General features: G+C 35.7%; 1 protein-coding gene across 1 annotated transcript in view; it reads right to left on the bottom strand.

The window, feature by feature from the left end:
• ABCA13 (ATP binding cassette subfamily A member 13) overlaps positions 1–21,525 on the bottom strand; it is a 171,143-nt gene that overhangs the window by 20,300 nt on the left and 129,318 nt on the right. Inside the window, exons 47-50 of the mRNA XM_057370805.1 lie at positions 21,322–21,514; positions 19,941–20,050; positions 9,919–10,069; positions 877–1,011 (exon numbers count right to left, since the gene is read on the bottom strand). Coding sequence (XP_057226788.1) covers positions 877–1,011; positions 9,919–10,069; positions 19,941–20,050; positions 21,322–21,514 — 589 coding nt within the window. The remainder of the gene's footprint in view (positions 1–876; positions 1,012–9,918; positions 10,070–19,940; positions 20,051–21,321; positions 21,515–21,525) is intronic.

Here is a 21,525-nt window from a genome sequence, read left to right as displayed (position 1 = left end):
AAGCAGTTAGAAGCAGCAAAATGTGTCTAAACTTGTGAAACACAAACCCCAGAGAGCATCAGTTTTACCTGGTTTATCTGACTCAGCCTGTGATCTCTTACTGGAAGCCCTGGTTTCTCCCTCAACTCTGAGGAACARCTTTTCTACCCCTGACTGTTCTGAAAAGTTTATTCCACTGTTGAACTGGTTTAGCTCTTCCCAGCCAAGTTTCAAGAAACAGATGTTCAATATTCTCGAATGAAACAATAAGCAGTGACATGAAAGAGAGATTATTGTGTCTTAATGATGCAGTTCTGAGAGCTTTGTAGTTCCCTGTAAATCCATGTTGATCTCCAATATAAAAGGCATTGTTTTAACTGGAGAGACCAGTTTCAGGCCCAAACCAGCAGCAGAACGCAAGCAACAAAACAACATAGGATAAGTATTTCAAATTAATGTAATTAATAAGTATTACTTGGTTGTGTGACTTGTGAATCCAACAAAAACGTAAGAASTAGCCCGATTTCTGAAACAAATACAACCCAACAAGAATTAGGAGTACCCTGAAACAATTAAATTGGGTCAATTAAATGTGTATTTRGGCCATAGAATGCTACAATTGTATTTGTATTTAGGATAGGGTCTTTTTTTCTGCTCACCCAATTGCTCCAAGGATGGAAAAAAAAATGAAAAAAAAAATCACTTTCTATTTTTGTAAGCACTGAAGAATAAAATTAAASCCATTTATATAGCAAAACAAAAAGGCCAGTTGTACATCTGTGTATCAATTACTCCCTGAATGATCAGGAAACTATCTGAGTTTGTTTAGAGCCACATACCAGACAACAAAATTCAATGCAACCCATTTATCATAAGCACAGCAGTACTTTTACTCACCAGCAGAAGGATTTGAGGTTTACCAACTAAAGCCACAGCAGTAGAGAGCTTCCTCTTTGTGCCTGCGCTGTAGGTTCTCACCAGTTTGTCAGCATGAGCSTTGAGGTGTAACCGGTTAACAAGGTCCTCTGACACCTGTGGTTTGCAAATTTGAAAGCAACAAAGATGAGCCGGATTAGGTAGCATTTGTGCGTAGGTTGAAACAACAATCTGTTCGTGAATATCAAGCAATTATACATATTGTTTCCTTATTTATCCCCACTACCTGCATACTATTGATTTTGAATCTTRGAAATAAACAAAAAGCTGCTCTGGGACCCCTTAGTTCTTCCAAAATTATACAGATTTTTTTTCATACAGAAAATCTGGCATTGTCACTGCTTAGCACAGCCATTAGTATTCGGTTTGTGTCCATGGGTCAATGGTCTAAAACGTCTCTCATTTCAGCTTATTCTCTGTTATTTATTTGATCAAATATCTTAGTAACTGAAAATTCAAGAGAAAGAATTCTCCATCGGCCACACAAAAGAAAAGGATGAAAATGYCAGAAAGGCAAGTCACAAACGCAGATTTAAAGTTTTTAAAGACAAAAGGTAACAGGGTTAAATTAATATAGCTTTGTAAGAACTGAGAGGGGTAAATTGACCCTAGCTGAATTGGGTTTAATTGCTCAAACAAGAATGTATGATCTGAGCAAGCTGGGAAGGCATGTAAGCACAGCTGGAGACAATGTTCCTGCTGTCCCCTATGGCCTTTCTTCTTTACCCTGTCAGAGAAAGCCCTGACATACAAGTCTCCCTCAAATACTGGTGCTGGAGAATATTAAATGTAGCAGTAATTTTAATCCATCTAAATCAGCTATTACTGCYGGACCATCCAAGGATATGTCATTCAAAACTATGAGGGACATAGCAGCAACTTTTCTGCTTGCTACTGCCAAATGCACCCTGAAAAGCAGCAGGTGTTTGGTCTAGGCTCCTATGGGGGGGCTGTATCATCAAGGAGTGATCAAATTTGTCACAAAGTAAATGTGTCTTCAACCTGTGTGTACGACAGCTGGAAGACTTTTGTAAAACAAGGAGTTACATGGTGATCTTATCGCCCAGTATTAACTCCCAGAGCACCCCTAGCTGTATGGCTCATTTGCTTTGCTTCCTCTGCATTACCTTCAGCAAAAGGCAAGGAAGGACTGGAAAGCTTAGTCATATCTGATGGACAGTCTCCCAATAATTCAAAAATTCAATAGGAAAAAAAATCCAATAAACAATGTGGTGAATTAATTTTCACTATCCCTCACAGACAAACTGCCACAAGCATAATATTCCTTTTTATAACGGACCTTTATGCAAACACCTTTGGAAATTATCAAGATATTCATGACCCTTTTAGCAAAATTTTTTAAGTGATACTTATAAAAGAGACATTGCTGAGAGCAAATTGTCTGTAAGCAGGAACAATCCTGCAGTGGTGAGAATCTACAGCATTCTGGTTACAATCCTGGCACTGGTATTCATAGTCATTTGTGTCTGGGGTACCTGCATGTATAACCCAACAGCAATGCATGTTCTCATTTTAAAAACCACATTTCAGAAATACTCCTCTGTCTACATTAGATGCAGAGAGTTTTTTTTTTAAAAAAACTCATCATCAACAACTGTTAAACTACTCACAGGTAATTTTATATTGAAAAGTTAAAGTCTTCTGCAATATCAAAGTCAATTCAGGGTAATTTACTGCCAATTAGAGATTATTGCTGTGGCTTTGAAAATGGTTAATCACCTAAGCTATATTCTAAGATACAATARCTGAGCTTTGTTTTGCTATGTGGTTTTTTTCACTTCAAAATATAGGTCTTTTTATACACCAAAGTAACACACAAAGTGAAGTTCTTTAAAGCATATAGTTGACAGCTTATTCTGTCTACAAAACWGGCTTGACTGTTACCACTGGGAATGCATGAATATAGTGACTRCAGGATTATTCCCCTACACATCCACCAACAATCACATAAATTACACAGAAAAGCTCATAAAAATTTAAGACCAATGTCAGAGACTGAAATAGTTCATGCCTCAAACACTGATGTAAAAATTTTCCCATTATAACAAAAACGGTATAAAGAAGCTACAGCCAAAGAATCCTCCCTGAAGATACCTTACTGGGATTTTGGACTGTAAATTGAGCTGTYGAGATAAGATGCTATTGTTCAATCATCTCAGCCTAGGGAGAAACAAACAAGGCTGAGGGAAAGGAATGCATCCACAAGAAAGATTCTTCCCTGCTAGATTTGGGATGGGGGAGACCACAGCYTACAGAAGCCAYACAGACTGCTCCCCACTGAAACAGGGATCAGGGAAAGGAGGCTTGGGGTGTGATGTTTGGTCAGAGGCAAGGAACACCCCTCCTSTCTTCAAAGACTGGCCCAGCTCTGGAACCCCCAACCCCACCGGCCACATCCACAGCACACTGACCCAAAGCTGAGGGGGTGTCATATCCATCAAAGRCCCCCAAAGTGCTCCTCAGAGGCCTTCCACCACAGGATCACACGTGATGCAGGTCCACAGTCTGGTGCAGGAGACTGTCCCCTCCCCTGGGGGGACATGCCTGGACATTGCCACCTGGCCTGAGCGTTWTTAACCCATGSGATTCTGTGCTTTCCAGGGGRACCATCACCACCAGGARGAGCAGCTGGAGAGGATCAACGCAACATCYTTGGGATCCATGGATGATGATATTTTCTTTTTCTGTCTCTGTCATTCTGTCACCCCCACCTCTTTTCCTACTTCTCCCTTTCTCTCTTTTCCTCTCTCTCTCACATGTTTATTATCAAATAATATCCCTACTATTCACTGGMATATGGTCTTGTYTGCACCTTAGTTTGAGCAGAGGCATTTCTAACAACCTTARTAACAGATCATGACAACCAGAAAGTGAAAAACATGTAATCTCATATTTACACCAAACTTTACCTATATTTTAAACTACCATAAGCTTCAAGAGTTATTAAAAAATAAGCAAAAAAAGACTATGCATCACAGCTTAAATGTAGTCAAAACTAYTCTTTAGGTATGACTAGAACTAGTGTTTCTAAGACTGCTTTGAAGTGTCATTTAAAGTCAGMAAAATGCCATTCTTTTAAAGAGGCAATGAATACTGCATGGGGAAGAATTCAGAAGGTGAAGGAATAGTGCCAGAGAGGGAAGAGATCATTCAAGTTAGCTGGGTGTTCTTGTAGTCTGCAGCCCTCAAGGAGACTCAATCATGTTAGATATGAACATAAACCTCTTTCTAGGTCGCAATATGAAAAAGAACTAATTTTGAAAGATTTGCAATTCCACACATAGAATTCTCTCTGGTGTGCRCTCAAGCACTCAGCATGACTAGAACATCTCCTGTTTCATGCAAGGAGGTAAAGCCTGGCAAGCCTCCTGCTGTAGAAATTTTTCAATACAATGTTGAAAAGGTAAACAGGTAAAAAGAGAGAGGTGGGAATAATTTCATAGCATCCACTTTTTTGCTGGTTTAAATGTGTAGAGTTTCCAAGATAAACCTTGTAGATCACCACAATCACAACATAACCTGGCCTGGTATCTAGAAATACTTCTTTGGTGCAAAACATACCAAATTAGAACTGATTTGTAGGKGAACCACATTCACAACATAAAGGCAGAAGAAAGGGCCAACTTTCTTATTCCTAAATATTTCCCAGTTGCACCTAAAAGCCTCCTACTCCTGCTAACTTCATAGACTCTTACATTTYGAAAGAGCACTGCAGACTATGGTTCAGTAACTATAAGAATATACAGCTCAATCTTCTTTCAAGAGATTACCCAAAATTTGCATACCATAAGACTTCCAGTAATATCTCAGCTTCATAAAAAATAACTAAACAACAACAAAACAGTAATTTAAATTAAATTAGAAATATTACATATTAGGTGTATATTACATATTAGCTATATTGTACAGGAGCCTGAATATCTCCTTTATAATTTCATTTATCTGTACAGCCAGTGTACCATAGTATACTGTACATAGTATACAGTATACTATGGTTTGTACCATAGTATACTGTACATAGTATACAGTATACTATGGTTTGTACCATAGTATACTGTGAAATAAATATGAAAATCCCTCTTGAACTACTTTAAATGCAAGTCAGAATTGAACATGTGACCAGTCTTCAGATACAGATACACATATCCATGCCAGAGAATTACAGTCCTAATGGTTTCCTTTCTGTAGTGAATGTGATATATATATATATATACATATATATATATATATATATATATATATATACACCTTCTCTCCCTGTTATTGAAATGGTCAAAATGACATTTCAGTTCCTTTCAGCACGGAAGAGTGAGGAAATACATGGATTTGTTTAGCAAGTTGGTAACATTGAGGCCAAATTAGAAGATATAGTTATATGCAAATATATACATTGTAAGCACACTTGGACCAATAAAATATTTAATGTCTCTTCAAGGCTGTAATAAGGTATTTAAACTGTTTCATTCCTTCCTTCCCAAACTGGCAGTCAAAATTATAACAGACTTCACATCTATCAGGAAATTCTATTTTCAAATATTATTTWAAACTACTGTTTATCTCATCAATTCTAACATACTTAGCAAAAGATTTGTCCCTATGTTAATTTGGGCTAGTTCACCTAGCTTTGGAAAAGGCAATGGAATGAGCCATTCAATCTGTAGCATCTAAACAAAATCCTCCAATATTTTGTGGAGTTGACTTTTCAGTTGGTGAGTCTTCAAGAAAAACTTGGAGTTAGTGAAGACTCAATCTATTCAAAGACCAGAAATAACATATCTATCCTGACTTGAAAGGCTGTATTCATCAGTGTATTAGTTTTGCATCATTTCTGACACACTAAATACATTACTTCTTGCTATTTATTTAGACTAATCTTTATAAAGCAAATCTGACCCAATACTGAAAATGTGTATCATACCCAGTATATATGATAATAAACAGGGATTGAATTCCAGAGTCATCTAAAAAATAACTATACATGTCCAAAGCAGTAATTCAAAGTGTCAGGTTCTGAGTCAGTAAATGCAGTGTAGTTTGAACATCTTAAAAAGCAATCATTCATCAATTTCACACCAAAAAAATATTTATCTGGCTTCCAAGTAAACTCAGAATTGTCAGATTTCTTACATTTGGAAAGTGTATASCCATGGTCAAATTGCTGGGGGACAATATTTTTATCCCTAAATCTCATAAAACTGTACACACTAATTGTGTTTGGGATCCAAGAAGAAAAGTAAACATAAATGAACTTACAGACTCCTTATTCCCAGCACTTATGAAATATAACATGTAAGGAAATCATTGAGATTCTAGAATCAGATCAAAAATCTTCCTGGAGAGTTAATGTAAAGAGAAAGCATACTGCCATTCCAAAAATTTGCCCCAGAAGAACTGACAAAGCTTCTTTTGAGATTTGCAACAGAATTTTTAATGCTAGTGAGGGATGACATTTTGTGCTCTGCTAATAAATCTAAACTTTTAACAAGCTAAATGCTGTATTTTTGGAACAAATTGAGATCTAGGAAGTTGATATATTAGAGAAATAAAAATAAAAATTAATAGTACTATGCTAAATCAAAATATGTCTAAATAATCCAAAAGCTCTACCCTAATTTTTCCAATTTTGCAGCAAAAAGAAACTTTCAGAGCAGATTTGTGAAGTATAACAAAACTTCACATTACATGYGAAGCTTAACATTGATGGTAAATGACCCATTTTTCTCCTCCTTTCCCATTCATTTAATTACTGTTTTGGAACATTAAGTGCACTCAACTTTATGTCAGGCACTTAACTCCTGCTGCTGATAAATCTGTCTAGCAAAGGATTTGGTCCTTGAAGTCAGTGTTTCAATAGACAATTTCAGCAGCAACACAACCTATGAGTCACCTGCCTGCTCACCAATTTCTTAAAGAGCAAGTGAATGTATGTTTTTTTCCTTAACAAACCAATGTATGCTCTAAAATATATGTGTCTGTGCATTTTAGTGTAAACAGTCACTGGTAAATATTCAGAGGCAGGCTTGGAGTGCTGTATCGTAGACAGGAGGAAATGATGAGAAAATAACAGCTTACGTTTCCATACAGCTGCTCCTCTAAAGCATTCCAAAGCCTTATTTTCTTTATAAGCAGCTAAAATGCTCACTTTCTCCAGGCACCAGCCATTTCTGACTGGCAGCACAGCAGCTGTTGAGCACTTGACAGCAGCGCCACACAGTCGGAAGGGCCTACTGACTAAAACACTTGTTTTCCTCTGAGATAGCTGCATTTCAGCTTTTGATGGAGGRAAACCAGAGCAGATAAATATTATTTGCAGGAGCGCTTTGATGCCTTCATCGCAAGCATATGGCAACAAAGTCTGYTCTGCAATCTATATAGACAAAAAAKTAGGATGACTGAAAGRAGCAAAGATCTCTTTTTCACAAAYGTGATATTAAGGCATAGAAGGCTGACTATAAAGAATARTCTAAACGTATACCTAGATTATCTGAGGTGCAGGAAGGTTAACATTAGTCTTCTYTCAGTGCACCACACTAACATATCTAAATTAATGATTTTCATCCATGTGAAGAGGGACATGCATGTGATTCACCACACCACTTGAGGAACCCTTCGCCAAATGGTCTTGAGAACAGATATTGCAGTAGCTGTCTATTAATGGCCCACAGAATAGCTGGATCTGAACTTGAAGTGGAAGCTCTTAGATATGCCAATTATTCCTAATACTTCTGCATTGAAATGGAATTTGCTAATGTCAGGTATTTCACAGAAAGCACTATTCTCAATGTCTATAGAGAAACCGTCTAAAGTCAGTTTACTCTCCTGGCCTCTCACTGAATGCAGACAGGAGATGGCATTTGCAGTGGCATTCATTTACATACACACAAACAAGGGGACAACCTGAAAGCACAGAACAGAAATCTGTTGGCACCATCCTGCATTTCACTACTTAGAAACCTTCCCAGGTTCTTGTAAACCTGAGTAAAGCTTGGTGCCACATGGGACTGCTTGCTATGAAATCCAATCACATAACGCACATCACAGATCTCTCTATTCTCAAGCACAGCACTAAAAACCCTACTCAGCTCTCCCTCAAAGACAACTCTGTTGGAAAACCATGGAAAATATTAGTAGGAAAAGCTTAAAAGCCATGTTTAGAGCATTTTAAGAGCACTGGTGCATAATTAAACAGCACAACGTTGATTCCTATTTTGAATTACACCAAGGACCAAAAGCAGTTGATAACATATGTAAGATGTACAGTATTCTTTTGAATGACTCCAAAACTCTAAGGGAGATGTTATGAATATCATGTCAATTAATGCACCATGAGAATAGGTGCTAGTGATGACAAACTTTTAACCTAAACTTTTAACCTGCTATGGAGGAGCTGCCAGTCCGTGGAGAAAACAGGTAATTACAATTGAGGGCTTTTGTGCAATAACAACCATCCCTTCATATACTTAATTTGGATTGAGGGAAACATATTCAAGTTTTCAGTATTCTGCTAACAGTATGAAGTAAAAACTAACCCCAAGAACTTATGGAGGGCAAACAATCAAACAAAAGACTGTAGGATAATTTCTAAGCACTCTGCAAGAAACGTRTTGTTAAAATAGTTAAAAGTCCAGGCTTTGTCTGGGACAACGGATACTGCCTAAGACAAGGGGCAAAGACTTGCCAGAATTGCTTATTATTCCCAGGCTCTCACCCAAATGATCAGCTTAAGAGAGAAAAATTTCAAAATATTGCCTGTCCTGATGAATACTCAATGCCCCTTACAGAAATCATACCCTTTCCTGAAATAGCACCCATCTGTTGATGAAAAAGAAAACAGGCTGCAGAGAACCAGAAAGCAACCATCTCACATACAATCAAGGAACTGGTTGCAAAACACTTATCAGACCCTGAGGCAACAGCCAGAAAAACGCTGAGTAGCAGAAAAAAAAATTCAGATAATACAGTTTTGCTTCTGGAAAAATGAAAGGAAGACAGCAGGCAGCATTCTAGAGGTTACGAGGGCAGTGCTAGAGCAATAGCTACTACTTGGGACCAATCTATACAGCAGGAATTGACAGCTACCAATTTCATATCACACTACAGTTTTCCCACAATAATAGTTAATAAAGATGCAATTAAGCAGAAAAGACTGAGCTGCTCAAGTCAGGTCATATAATAAAATTCCATCTGCTGATACAGAAAACCCCCATATTTTACACTTTATCCATTTCATACTTAATTTTTGCTGCTTGTCTGACTGGTTGACTCATTATGGAAAAAGGAGTTTATTCTGCTGATCAGAACAGCTACACCTGTATGTGTAAATCCAAAAGCTCCCTCTGATATTCCCACATATTGTCAACTTCTATGCTAGTAAGCTCTCAAAGCATTTTCTGATGTGGCTTTCACATCTTTTCCTTGGACAWCCTCAGGCCTTGTACAGCAGCTGGAGCATTCCAGGGACTGCTCCCAGCATGCAGCTTGAATGCAGCCACTSTCTTGTGAAGTTTAACACAGCAGAGAGCTGACAGCTCCTATCCCAGCCCCCAGGTGTTTTGTTTGTTTATACAGAATCATACAAAAATTTTTAGTTCCTTCAGAGTTTAATCATATCTCTAAAAAGCGTTTCAGAGGCACATCGCTCAAAATATGTTGTGTTCTGTCTCAATTCTTTAAGTGCGATAGTGAAGTCATTGAACCATTAATAAATTTAATTTCCTTTAGGGTTTTTGTGCCCAAGATTTCATTTGCAATAATGTTATTTTATTATCTGCAGTGGTCTTATTGTGTTTTGAACTGGTATAAGAGGCAGAAAAAAATCTACATTATTTGAAAAAAAAAATAGTGGTAATGAAAAACCTTATTACTAAAGTTGTTAAGATGAAATATTAGTTAGTTGCTCATGTTAAAATGGTACAATTTTTCTATAACTCTACAGTTCAACATGGTAATAGTTCCCTCTGCAAATGTGTTTCAGACAGTTACCTTATGGATGTCCTSCTTTGGAATTCCACGTAATGTGCAGTAATAATAAAGATGCTCCCAGCCTGTTAAAAGTTCATCAAGGGCATCTTGCTGTGGACAATATCCAATGAGAATACCTTCAGAGCTAGCAGACAGKATATCCATTTCAGACCTGTTTAAAGACAAAGATTTGAATGTTGCTTAACAWGTCCCATGGCCCTGGGATACAAGACAAAAACACATAGCCTCAAGCCTGCAGGTAAAACAATTTAAATTAACACACACACTGTCACAACAGTTGGTGGCTGTGCTAACCAAAAGGTACAAAAAGTGTGCATTTTGTGTGGGTCAAGGTCAACAGACCAATGCAGGAGGACAACAGGTCCATGAGAGTTCATGCTCACCAGAAGYTTCCTTCTCTTATCTCTTTGGTAGTACCTGCTCTAAGGAGACACATTTCAAACCATACAATGCTCATATTGGATATCATACTATATCCAATATTATAGTCATATCCATCATGCTGAATATTGAAGAGGCAGGACTTGGAGGKAAATGGTGCTGTGCGTTCTTTGTGTATCTATGCCCACACGTACACATGCCTGCATTCTCCAAATATCAAGAGTAAAGGAAAACACAGGATATTAAAGCCTAGTAACTTAAAAGACAATACAGGAAAAAGTATAAAATTATCCTGATTTTGGATACTTTGGCCTTCACTTTGTAGCTCTACAGCATTACTTGAAATTACATTCATTGCTAAGAAGCAAGCTTGATTGCAAGGGTGTCTCATTACCCATAATGACACTAAATCTATCCTATTTATTCCAACATCTAATTCAACAYTCAATGATGCTGATTTACATGTACAGAAAGACCTGTCAAAATGAAGATACTTAATAGTAAAAAAATCTGAGCCTTGAAAGAAAAAAAGTTTTCAAAAGATTCTGAGTAACAGAAYGTTTTTCCTCTTAGTGGTTTTCTACATTTTTGATTAAAAGAACTAAATATATGATTAATCATTTAGACACAAAGTAAATGCATTAACTGCAGGATCTACAAATACCAGCACTAGTGAAAATATAAATATGTATCTCCTGTTAATAAGATTCAGGAGTCTGGAGAGAAAAAAAAATCTGCATTTTACATAATGAACCACAGCATCAAAATATATTTAAATGCTATCAAAAGATAAACTAACATGATTAAGACAAACCTGCTGTGGACTAATCAGAATGGTCTTTTGCTTKTAATGGCAAAGATATAAAATCATCATATCTTGATTGGTTTAGATGGTTCCACAGAAGTTAATTGCCTGTAGAAAATTCTCTAAACAAAGAGTTAGCAAAAAATAGAAGGATGACAGTAGAAAGAGGATACCAGAAGTGTACTTCCTCATTAATTTATATCCACTTGTATGATATTTTAAATGAAGTATATACAGAGACTTTACTGGCTCCATTTCCAGTCATACCTATGGCAAATTAAATGCTTTTCCTATGGTCATCTTCACCATAAGATACGATTGATTAATGCTGATCTTTTTGCATAACCAATCAGAAGCAGTGGATTCCTTATTTAATTAATTCTAAAACAGTAAAATACTATTCACAGTGAGGTGTTATCTAGATTCTGTTGAACAGACAGATGTGTCTGAGATTTGTTTTGCTTCAAAGGCTCATACACAAGATTTTCTTTTGGTACAGCTGCTGTCTTTTGAGAAACAAGAGACTGCTTGGTAATATGCCAAGCTCAGTCACAAGAGAACAAATCCCACAGGGAAATTTCAGGGACATTTACTCAGCATGATCCCCGTAGTTTGATAGAAACATCTTGTCTGGAATGGGTCCCTATCATGAAGGAAAAAATAGTTAAATATGGACAGCTGCAAAAAAAAACCAACAAAAATCTAATGTTCTTTAGTTAGAACTATATTATAGCATCATTACTATGTTTGCATCAGGAAATAAAAAATGTCCCTGGTGCTAATTGCACATACAGGGATCTAGTGCTGTGTCCACGTAAAACATCCAGTCCTAGGTGAACAGTATCCCACCCATTGACCTTTAGCTTTCATAAAGTGAGGGCACAATGAGAATGCATCATTTAATATTCTTGCTTAGTTTGGTCCTATCTTGCAACTTTATCCATTAGTGCTGACCTTGAACACTTCAAGAATTCCCATTAACTCAGATATTCTACCATATTCACTCAAGAACTCATGGACCTTTTCACCCTGCTCTCCCTCCCATCTTTTTATCTGTCAAATCAAAAAGAATCCAACCAGAAGAAAAAAAAATAGGATTCTAGTCTTTTTTTCAGATTTTTTCTTTTTAATGCACAGTATAATCCTTGTTCTTCCCTCTGCAATATGACCAAGTCAATTTATAAATCAAAACTCTGGACATTATCCTTCACTTTTTTTTAGCAAGGTCCCAGGGTTTTTCTGAAGATATAAACAAYGTATATCAAGAATAGATGAAAGAAAATGCACACATATTTAATTATATTACGTATTGTACAAAAGAAAACAAGCTATCATAGGAAATTGATTTTCCTTGAAATTCAGTTAATCTCTCAGATTTAATTTTTATGGGTCTCAATTAAGTAAACATTTCTAGCCATGGCATGATACCAGAAAATCTTTTCAGCAAATGATATACTGTAGATGTTTTTCCTTTTTCAAATTTCTGATTCCATTCATTAAGCTAATTATAATCCTCTTCTTCCTTAACGAACATCATCATATATGTTATTATCAGCATCAAACTAGAAATATACTTTTTAATATTTTCTGAAATATAGATCAGCATGCAGCAAAATGCTGGGTTTTTTTCTCAAGCGAGARAAAAACAGCTGTTTGTTTTCAGCCCCATTATTATCAGCATGCCAGAATTTTTTATTAGACTATTCACATTAAAAGCAAGACATATAGGAAGAAAATATCAGCTCATTTTATAAATAGTAGACACAATRAAATCTAGTGTAAGAGCTAAAAACTATACAGAGCAAAACAGGCCTTTACACTAATAAATAACTTCTGTATCCTTATGAAAACACTGAGCAATTGCCATCTTTAAATTCTGTTAGTAATTTTGGTTACATCATCTGATCAAGTTAAGATACAGAACATATTYTCTCCTTCATTTTTCTCCTTCTCTAAATATCAATAAATATCTCCTTCATTTTTAGACTACTTCCTTACATTCAGTCAATACTTCCCCTTGCTAGTTAAGTTTTCCTTTAAAGTGAACAGCTGCAACAAATGACATCATCGGAATATTTCCAGAAATCTTTATATTTTAAATATAGTTTTAAAGTTGCAGAATTGCATTTCTAGAACTCTGTTGGAAATGGTCAACAGAACATCTGGCATCCTCAAGAAAAATAGCATAGTCTAGCACTTGAAGCATGGAAGATTTTGTATTCCATCCCTGTCTAAGTACTTTGGTGAGAATCATGATATTTTGGTTCAAGACATCCTGAGAAAACATCCAGGACTCAATAAGACTTAGGGCCTCAGTTTGGAGAGCTCATCTCACAGTTTTGTACTATTGAGGAAAGAAACTTGCCAGACTTTCAAGATACTGGGTAATTCACAGTAAATTCTGGTAAATTCATAGTACATTAAATTTTTGATTCAAAGTTGCTCCTCCACTGATCATTTCAARGCTTTTTATGTTAGTCTATTTATTCTGTGTGCTTAAAGAAATCCCTGTCATCTGATTACAGCCCTGAAAGTTATATGGGAGTGGCATGGGGCACGCCAGTCAGGAAGCCTTTGCTGATACTGAAAAAATTTTAATCAGTGGGATGAGTGAATATGACTGGACAAAAGTTGTTGCCTTCTCCTGTKTAAACTGGACCTGCAGTTTCCAGAAGGCCAGACTGGCTACAGCGAAGCTACATTTGGTTTTTCTTTGTTGAGCTTGTTACCAGCAACATCACTTATTAGTGTTTGCGAGCTGGCATTCAAAGGCAAATCTGTGTTGGGTTTTCAGAGACGACTTAGTACCCTTAATACCAGCCTTACAGCTGTTTTTGGAAAATGGTTTCACTTTTGGCTCCACTGGGCAGTTTTTTCATTTTTATATGCTTTTCCTACAGTTTTTGAATGCAATTAGATGCAGTGATATATATGGTACTTACAGTACCACAGATATATATATGGTTCTGCAGAGAGATAAATTCCATTAATTAGTTAAAATGAAATACAAACTCACAAATTGCAAAAGCACTTAGACATTTCATTGTCTAAAATAACTGTACTTTCAATTCATTGCATACGAATGCTCAATTAACATTATAAAAAAATCAAGGTTAAAATTTAATTAATGTAATGATAGCTTCATTATAATTACACTAATTGTACTGATATACAGTGTAAAAACAGCCATTTCAGCCATTATATTGATGTAAATTTATTCTTCCTTTCAAGTTAACCTGTTTGAATTAYATTTTTAATTATTTATCAAGCTGAATATCATGCCTATCAAAAGAGTCCAAGTTCTAGCTATAAAGAAATATTTTACTTTTCCCTATTTGTAGAGCAGTTCTTTGGTCCTATGACTTTGTAATCCAGCAGCTGAAATGACTGACACTTAATTCAAATAGGATGGGGAGTTGCTGTCATGGAGGATCTCTGTGCAGAAGAAAGATGGAAATTCATGGGAGATAAATTAATTACATGAGGAAGACTGCCAAATGCTTCAGTCCTTGATGGGGTTACTTACGAACAAGATGATACCTGATTTTTCTACCTTTTTTTTTGCATATGCACCCACCACAGTCTAAGTATAAACTTACAGTMAGCTCTATTCAGCAAAGTACAACAAGAAAGATTGCAAAATAGAGGCCATCAAAAAAGCAAATGAACTACTGGTCACTTTATTCATTATTTTACATTGACCTAGACATGACACTTAAAGGATTTTGACACTTTCTCTTCAAAGCTGTATTTAGTTCTTCTCTCTTGAGGGAGGTTTTATGACAGAGCCACAAAAGAGGTTTTAAACAAGTATAGTAAAGGGAAGAAAACAAAGCTTGGCCAATGTACACATACACACAAAAAAGTGGAACAGATGCATGTTATCTGCTGATATATTAGCCCAGCAGACATTCAAAGACTACRAAGACTCACTTTGTTCTCCTTTGTTTTACCGCTTTGTTAAGTGTCAGCTTTTCTTTGTACATATTTAATGCAGACCTTACTTATTCAAGCTGTTTGACAGAAAAAGTCACTACAAAAATGTTTACAGTTTCATACACTACCTTTCATTTAGACAGTCCCACATTGGTGGCAATCTAGTTATGGCAGTAGAGCCAAGCATGAGATAATTTTAGTCCATTTTTACTCTTGTAGAGCAACAGTTACAAAGAACACAAAGAGCTCTTCTAAATGTCAAGCAAGYCATGCAATTAATTATTGAACATATTTAAGCTTCACAACTCTTTCAAAGCCTGTCAGTCTCTTAATGTCTTATGCCACCGAACTTTATAAATACAAGTAAACAAGTGCTATTAAAATAATTTACTTTCTAGTAATTATCWTTTTTGCTGTTGATATTTCTGCCCCTTATAGATGGTACTGCTGGTACTCCACTATCACTATTTTATTTTCAAGTCTTCTGAAGTAACTGTTTCAATGCTGCTTGTTCCTTTAGCACTCGTTAATATTAGGATGGCAAATATCCCTAATATGGAGACACCCTCTCTAGAAGTTAATTACTTCTCTGTTTCATTTGCAGAGCTATGTCACTRATAACAGCAATGTTAATGAGATACACAAAATAATAAAAAAGGTAAAATTCCCTGTAAAAAGCATTATCTTCACAAGATTGGCTGTGGTTGGTTATAAATTCCATTATTTTTCTTACTGGAATATTTTTATTCCATAACAGTTACAGCCAGAATGGGTCTGCACAGGTTTGATATAAGTTGCCTAAAAACATTTTTTTGCAGAGGGATATGAAAATTTTAAACGTCATAGATTTGGTAGRCCACTCAGCTTCTATACTAAAAATGTGTATTTGTCACACAATGTAGRACACAAAGTTCAGGCGTGTCATGCATTTTAAATATCTACTTAATTGTAGTGTATCAAAAAGAGAAAACCCTAATAAAAACAGATAAGAAGCCTTCTCTTCCCCAAAAGCATTTCCTCATCAAGAAGAARGACAGGAAACACCAATTTGCAGAAAAGATAAAGCTAGCTCTAGTATTTAACAAACATTCCCACTTAATGACACCCTGACTTATGAATCCCAGTGATATGGAAAACTAACATAATACATAATACCTAGCTTCTATGGATTTTATTAGCTTTTGCTACAAAAACAGACATAGTTCTCTCTAAGATTCTTAGGAATAAGCTCCTTTTTTTTGTTGGTGTTAAGCATTCAGCAAACAACCAACACAGAGATCAATAAATCTTTTAAAAGTATTTGAAGATGTTGTGAAACTGCTGTTATACCATGTTAAAAAAAAACCAGTTACTTCTCAGAATTTTTTTCTGAATGTTTTTCTGAATTTCCTTGAGACYGTAGCAGCAGTTCCTTGAAAACAAGTTTACTGGTGCATGAGGCCCTTTGTACATAATCCCATGCAATTCTAAGATTTTTTAGGTTGATCTTCTAGAAATTCTACTTAGCATTTACATTTGAAAAATAACATGTACATTTGAAAAAGCTTATCTTCCATTTCTAGAATTCATGTTTTTCCAAGGTAAAAAAAGCTGTCCAATGAAATGTCAGTGCCCTTGCCTCAAAAAGACACTTCTGACTTCATTTTAAATTCAGTGATTATCAATCAGGAAAAGGTACAGATGGATTTCTTTGGGGGGTTTGTTTGGTCTGTTTGCTTGTTTTTAAACCAGGAACTTTCAAGCATAGTTATTCAAGGAAACAGGAACTGTTACAAATTATGGATTATATGCATGGAGTAAATCCAGCTAAGGGTTCCAATGTTTATAATAATAATTTTGCATACTCATTTTATGATTTGATCATGAAGAATGCACCATRAAGATAGGTTTAGATTAGAYGTTAGGAAGAAATTCTTTGAGATGATGAGTCACAGTAACAGGTTGCCCTGAGAATCCATGGATAGCAGCTTCCAGGAAGTGTTCTAAGGTGACTTTGTGGCTTTGTTTAAGCTGGAAGGTGTCCCTGCCCATGGAGGGAGGTTGGAACTAGATGATCTTTAAGGCCCYTTGCAAGCTAAAAATTTTTTTGATTCTATGAAGGATCCAACACAAGACAGTGTCTGGTCTTTTCATGGTGACAGAGGACAAAAGATGTGTTCTTTCCAGTCAAACCCAAAAGAGTTGTGATCCACATCTAAGCTGCTCCCCAATTATCCATCAGCAATACCTATCAGAGGTAATGTTTTTATGGTACCTCTTTCTTGATGTAACTTTCAAASAAAAAGTCTATTTCTGCTGACCAACAAATGTGCTGCAGCTGTGACCAGCAGCTGCTTTCTTCTGCTGACTGTACTCTCTTTTCTGTGCCAGGAACACCAGGCTTCTGAGTACAATATCAGAGTAAGAAAAGGTTAAGACTTTTTACCCTAATATCCCCTTTCCTTCATTTATGTGAGTCAAACACAAATCTATCCACCTACAAGTGTCGGGGATGAATAACCGTAGTTATTCTTCAGCTGCTGAGGGAGAGTTGTCCAGATTTTTTGTGGTTGCCATTCCAGTTCTGGAAGAGCCAAAGAACTTGTCACTCAGTGATTTTCAGAAGTATAGGAATACAATGCACCATGATCTGTTCAACAGCAGACCCAAAATATGAAGCAAAGGGGACATAAATTTCTAGTCTCAGCCTCAAAGTTGTTTCTTTCTCTGTGTTTAGCTACTATATAAAAGCAGGTCTTGCTTAAGATTGCCTTCTTGAATTAGTGTTAAGTTTTTAAAACTTAGGAATATAGATTTTACACTTCAGCCACTGCAAACACTGAAAAATCCATAAACTCGATTGACACCACCTTAATACAAGGTGATAATTRTTGTTGTCAAGGGTATTTTGTACACTGAAATTCAATTGTCTAAGGCTTTTTCCTCAAGCCTCCATAATGTGTCAAAGTTCATTACCTGTGTTTTACTATATGGTAAATAACATCACATCTTAATATATGCTTTCATGTTGCATTTGTAAAACACAGTATGGGAAATTAGTGACACACATTATGTCCAGGAAGAGCATTTAGCCTATTGTCAAAAGCYAGTAGCACGCTAAAGTTCACCTCAGAAGAATTTTTATCTGTTTAGCCACAGGTACATAACAACATGATTGATAAAAGAAACAGAGGCATTATTAATTAATTATCAGAGGCATTTTTTTACAAAAATTATCTTAGGGGGTTCTAAAAACATTAATCGTAGTCAGCAAACATAACACCAGTGCCAATATAGTAATAAAGAATCATACTCTTATAACTTTATATTTGCTTTCAAGCAGATGTTAAAATTTTGGATTTATCACACCAGATCAAATCATTTGCCCAAATACAGACCTGGAACCACATTGTACAGGGACAGCCATATGCAAACCATGAACACAAGTGGGACCAAAGGCAAGTCCCATTAAAATCTACAGCAAAATACTCCTCAAAATCTAAACAAAATTTGGGAGCCTGAATACTGTCTGATTGCAATATTTTATTTTTTAAAAAAATATTACAGATTATTTTATTTCTCTAAATCTTAAATCCTCTTAAAATTCATGCTATAAACTTCTGACCTACATCATATCCTGGTACAAAGCCTTTCACCAGTTCCAAAGAATAACAAATGTTAGGGTTTACCTATTTTTAAATCACTTATATTCTTTCTATTTTTGCTTAATCTCTGAAAAATTTTGACTTCTGTTTAAGACAGAAAATTATTAAAATGTCTGGAAAATTATAAATGAAAACTATCACCTAGAAGCCTTTCCAGCCACTGTAAAACCTCAGTCATACCAACTTCTTCTCTTAAGAATAATTTTTCCAAGATCTGTTTTAATCATAAAACAGAAATAATTTAGGAAACATTTTTTATGGTTTGCTGTGAAAGAGAATGAAAAAACACAGTGAAGTAAAATTACACTTGATARTGGGATGCTGCCCATTTCCAAAGTGCAAATTTTCCAGAAAACTGAATTTTGGGATGACTTATTCTTTCAAGTTAAATCTGACCATTATCTTTGTGAAGAAGTGAGGAATTACTAACCTGTGAAAGCATTTAATTTCTAAAAGCAATTAAATTCATTGAAAGAAATGTTACTTGCCATTTTGAAATTTCAAAATGTTTCTTTTAAAAATTTCTTAATAAACCTTTGACCTGTTGTTGTCCAAAACCRTATTTTGAAATATGCATCATTTAGGAAAAGAGAAGAGCTCAGAATCCATTTATTTATGTGCATATATATATTTACTACTAAAAAAAAATCTTTACTTCCCCTTCAACTTTGCTGGGAAAAATTATAAATATTGGTTACATCTAACCCAAAGTCCATTATTCGTTTACCACTCCATCAGAATGATAAATCTCACAAACACTACCTCTTATCCTAATTACATAGCATATTGACCAAGTAATTAGTTAATGACTCTGAAGTACATAAGTGCAAGAAAATATTTCAAAATTACCCACTTGAAGCACTGCTCATCTGTCTAATACCAGAAAACTTTCAGTGCAACACTAGTATAGGAGATATATATCCATGAATCTCAATGCATGTTAAGATTTTTAAAAGTTTTAAAAGTATGTATGTTAAGTCTTCTTAAGTCTTAAGTTTACTTCTTACTTCTTTAAGTCTTAAGAGTTTCTCTTTTGCCACCAGACAAGTTTATTCTCGATTAACAGAACTGTCAAACAGAATTAARTAGTGCTGAAATGCTTTTCCACAGAGACTTAACAGCAACAAAGCAATATACATTTAAAAGGGAACAAAACAGGTCCCTAGAGTACAGTATAAAGGACTGAAGACATGCTGAGTCTTTGATGATGTGCATTATCAATTAGCACTATTCTGATCAAACCCTGTGTTATTTACCCAGTAGGAGTCCTGATAACAGCACGTCCTGCAGATGGGATGATATCTCCAGTCAGCATCTTAAATGTTGTGCTTTTCCCAGCTCCATTTGTTCCCAGGAGTCCAAAACACTATCATAGATATTAAAAAAAAAATTCAAAAAGTAATCAATATTCTGTACTGAAAAAAGAAGAAATGTCACCCCTTCAAATTTCCCCCCTTTCCACATTTCCTATCGTATGTCTGTAACAAACTCTATATGGATATAATGTGTGTGCAAAATCCTGTTTCCACTGAAAAACAGTTTAAAAATTTCAGACAGTTCATACTTTAACTACCCCCTAATTACTGAAAGTGACTTTTTTAGGGTTCTAGCCCTCAACTTAAAACCCTGTCCAACAATTAAACTCAATTAGTTTACCATCTTATTACCAAATGTTACATTTGAACTGGAGAATTTAGAGTCCTACTTCCAAATCCCGGCTATCAGTCCAAAGAGTGAATATTTCCCAGCTTCTCATGAGCTGCTTCACTCTGTACACATGAGCACCAAACATCCAAGAGACACACTCATTTTGAACACTTCTTCCAACCCCTAGCTGCAATAACTTTATGCTTAAGCTAGGATAGGTTTCATATTAAGTCTACACATAGCCCTTTTTGATTTTGAAATACTTTATTTTTTAACTTTCTTATCAACAGATAGACTTAAATCAGCAATTACAASCTCCAGGTTACCTCAGTTACCCAAKASCTGACCAGTAAGTAGCACTTTATCAATGGACCTGCGCTGCCATGTGCAAGTTTCTCAGATCTTCCAATTTCATATTAGCAACCAAGAAAAGTCTTTTCTTTCTCATTAGTTTGGAAATTAGTATTTGTAATTCCCCAAACCATCAAAATAATGAAAAAAAATACAAACACATATTTGTTCAGCACTAAATTTCAATTTATTGAACTAGTTTATTTCTTATAAGCTATATTCAAACATACTGTGAAGATTTCATCATGGGAACTAAAAGTGTGTAGTGTCAATAAATTTAGGATTCAGTCCACAGTTTGCTGTTGAGTTGGGTATTCTGTTTTCTCTTTGTACACTGAACTGCTATGCTATCTCACTTGCTTTTTRTGTTAGCCTATAATACAGTAACTTGGTAAAGATAAGCAAGAAATAAAAAAAAAAATAAGATTGATGAATATTTAACTCAAATAARTGAACATTTGCTTTTTCAGCACCACCAGAGTGGTGCTTTTATCCAGTTTTTGATTATCAGAAATTACTACAACTGAAATTTTTCTGCTGCTATCTACAGATCTTTCACTGTAGACACAGAGTATGTCTCAACAACTGCTCAAAATAAAGTGTTACTTTATAAAASGGGGAAGAAAAAGACCCCTTTACCTCTCCCCTTGGTATGCCCAAGCTTATATTTTCCACTGCAGTGTTCTTCTTACTGAAACCTCCATAACACTTCCTCAGGTTGTACAGAAGTAGGACATCATTACCAGTTCTTCCACCAAAGAGTCGCTGTCGCTCCATTTCTACATCAGCATCTTCCGAGGGGCTGTCCATGTTGTCARCTGAGCAATGACCCCTACAACAGAA

The sequence above is a fragment of the Malurus melanocephalus genome, unplaced genomic scaffold (genome assembly GCF_030028575.1).
Source record: "Malurus melanocephalus ecotype Western Australia unplaced genomic scaffold, MMel_1.1 scaffold_133, whole genome shotgun sequence".
NCBI classification, from domain to species: Eukaryota; Metazoa; Chordata; class Aves; order Passeriformes; family Maluridae; genus Malurus; species Malurus melanocephalus.
This window is presented reverse-complemented; position numbering and strand designations above follow the sequence as displayed.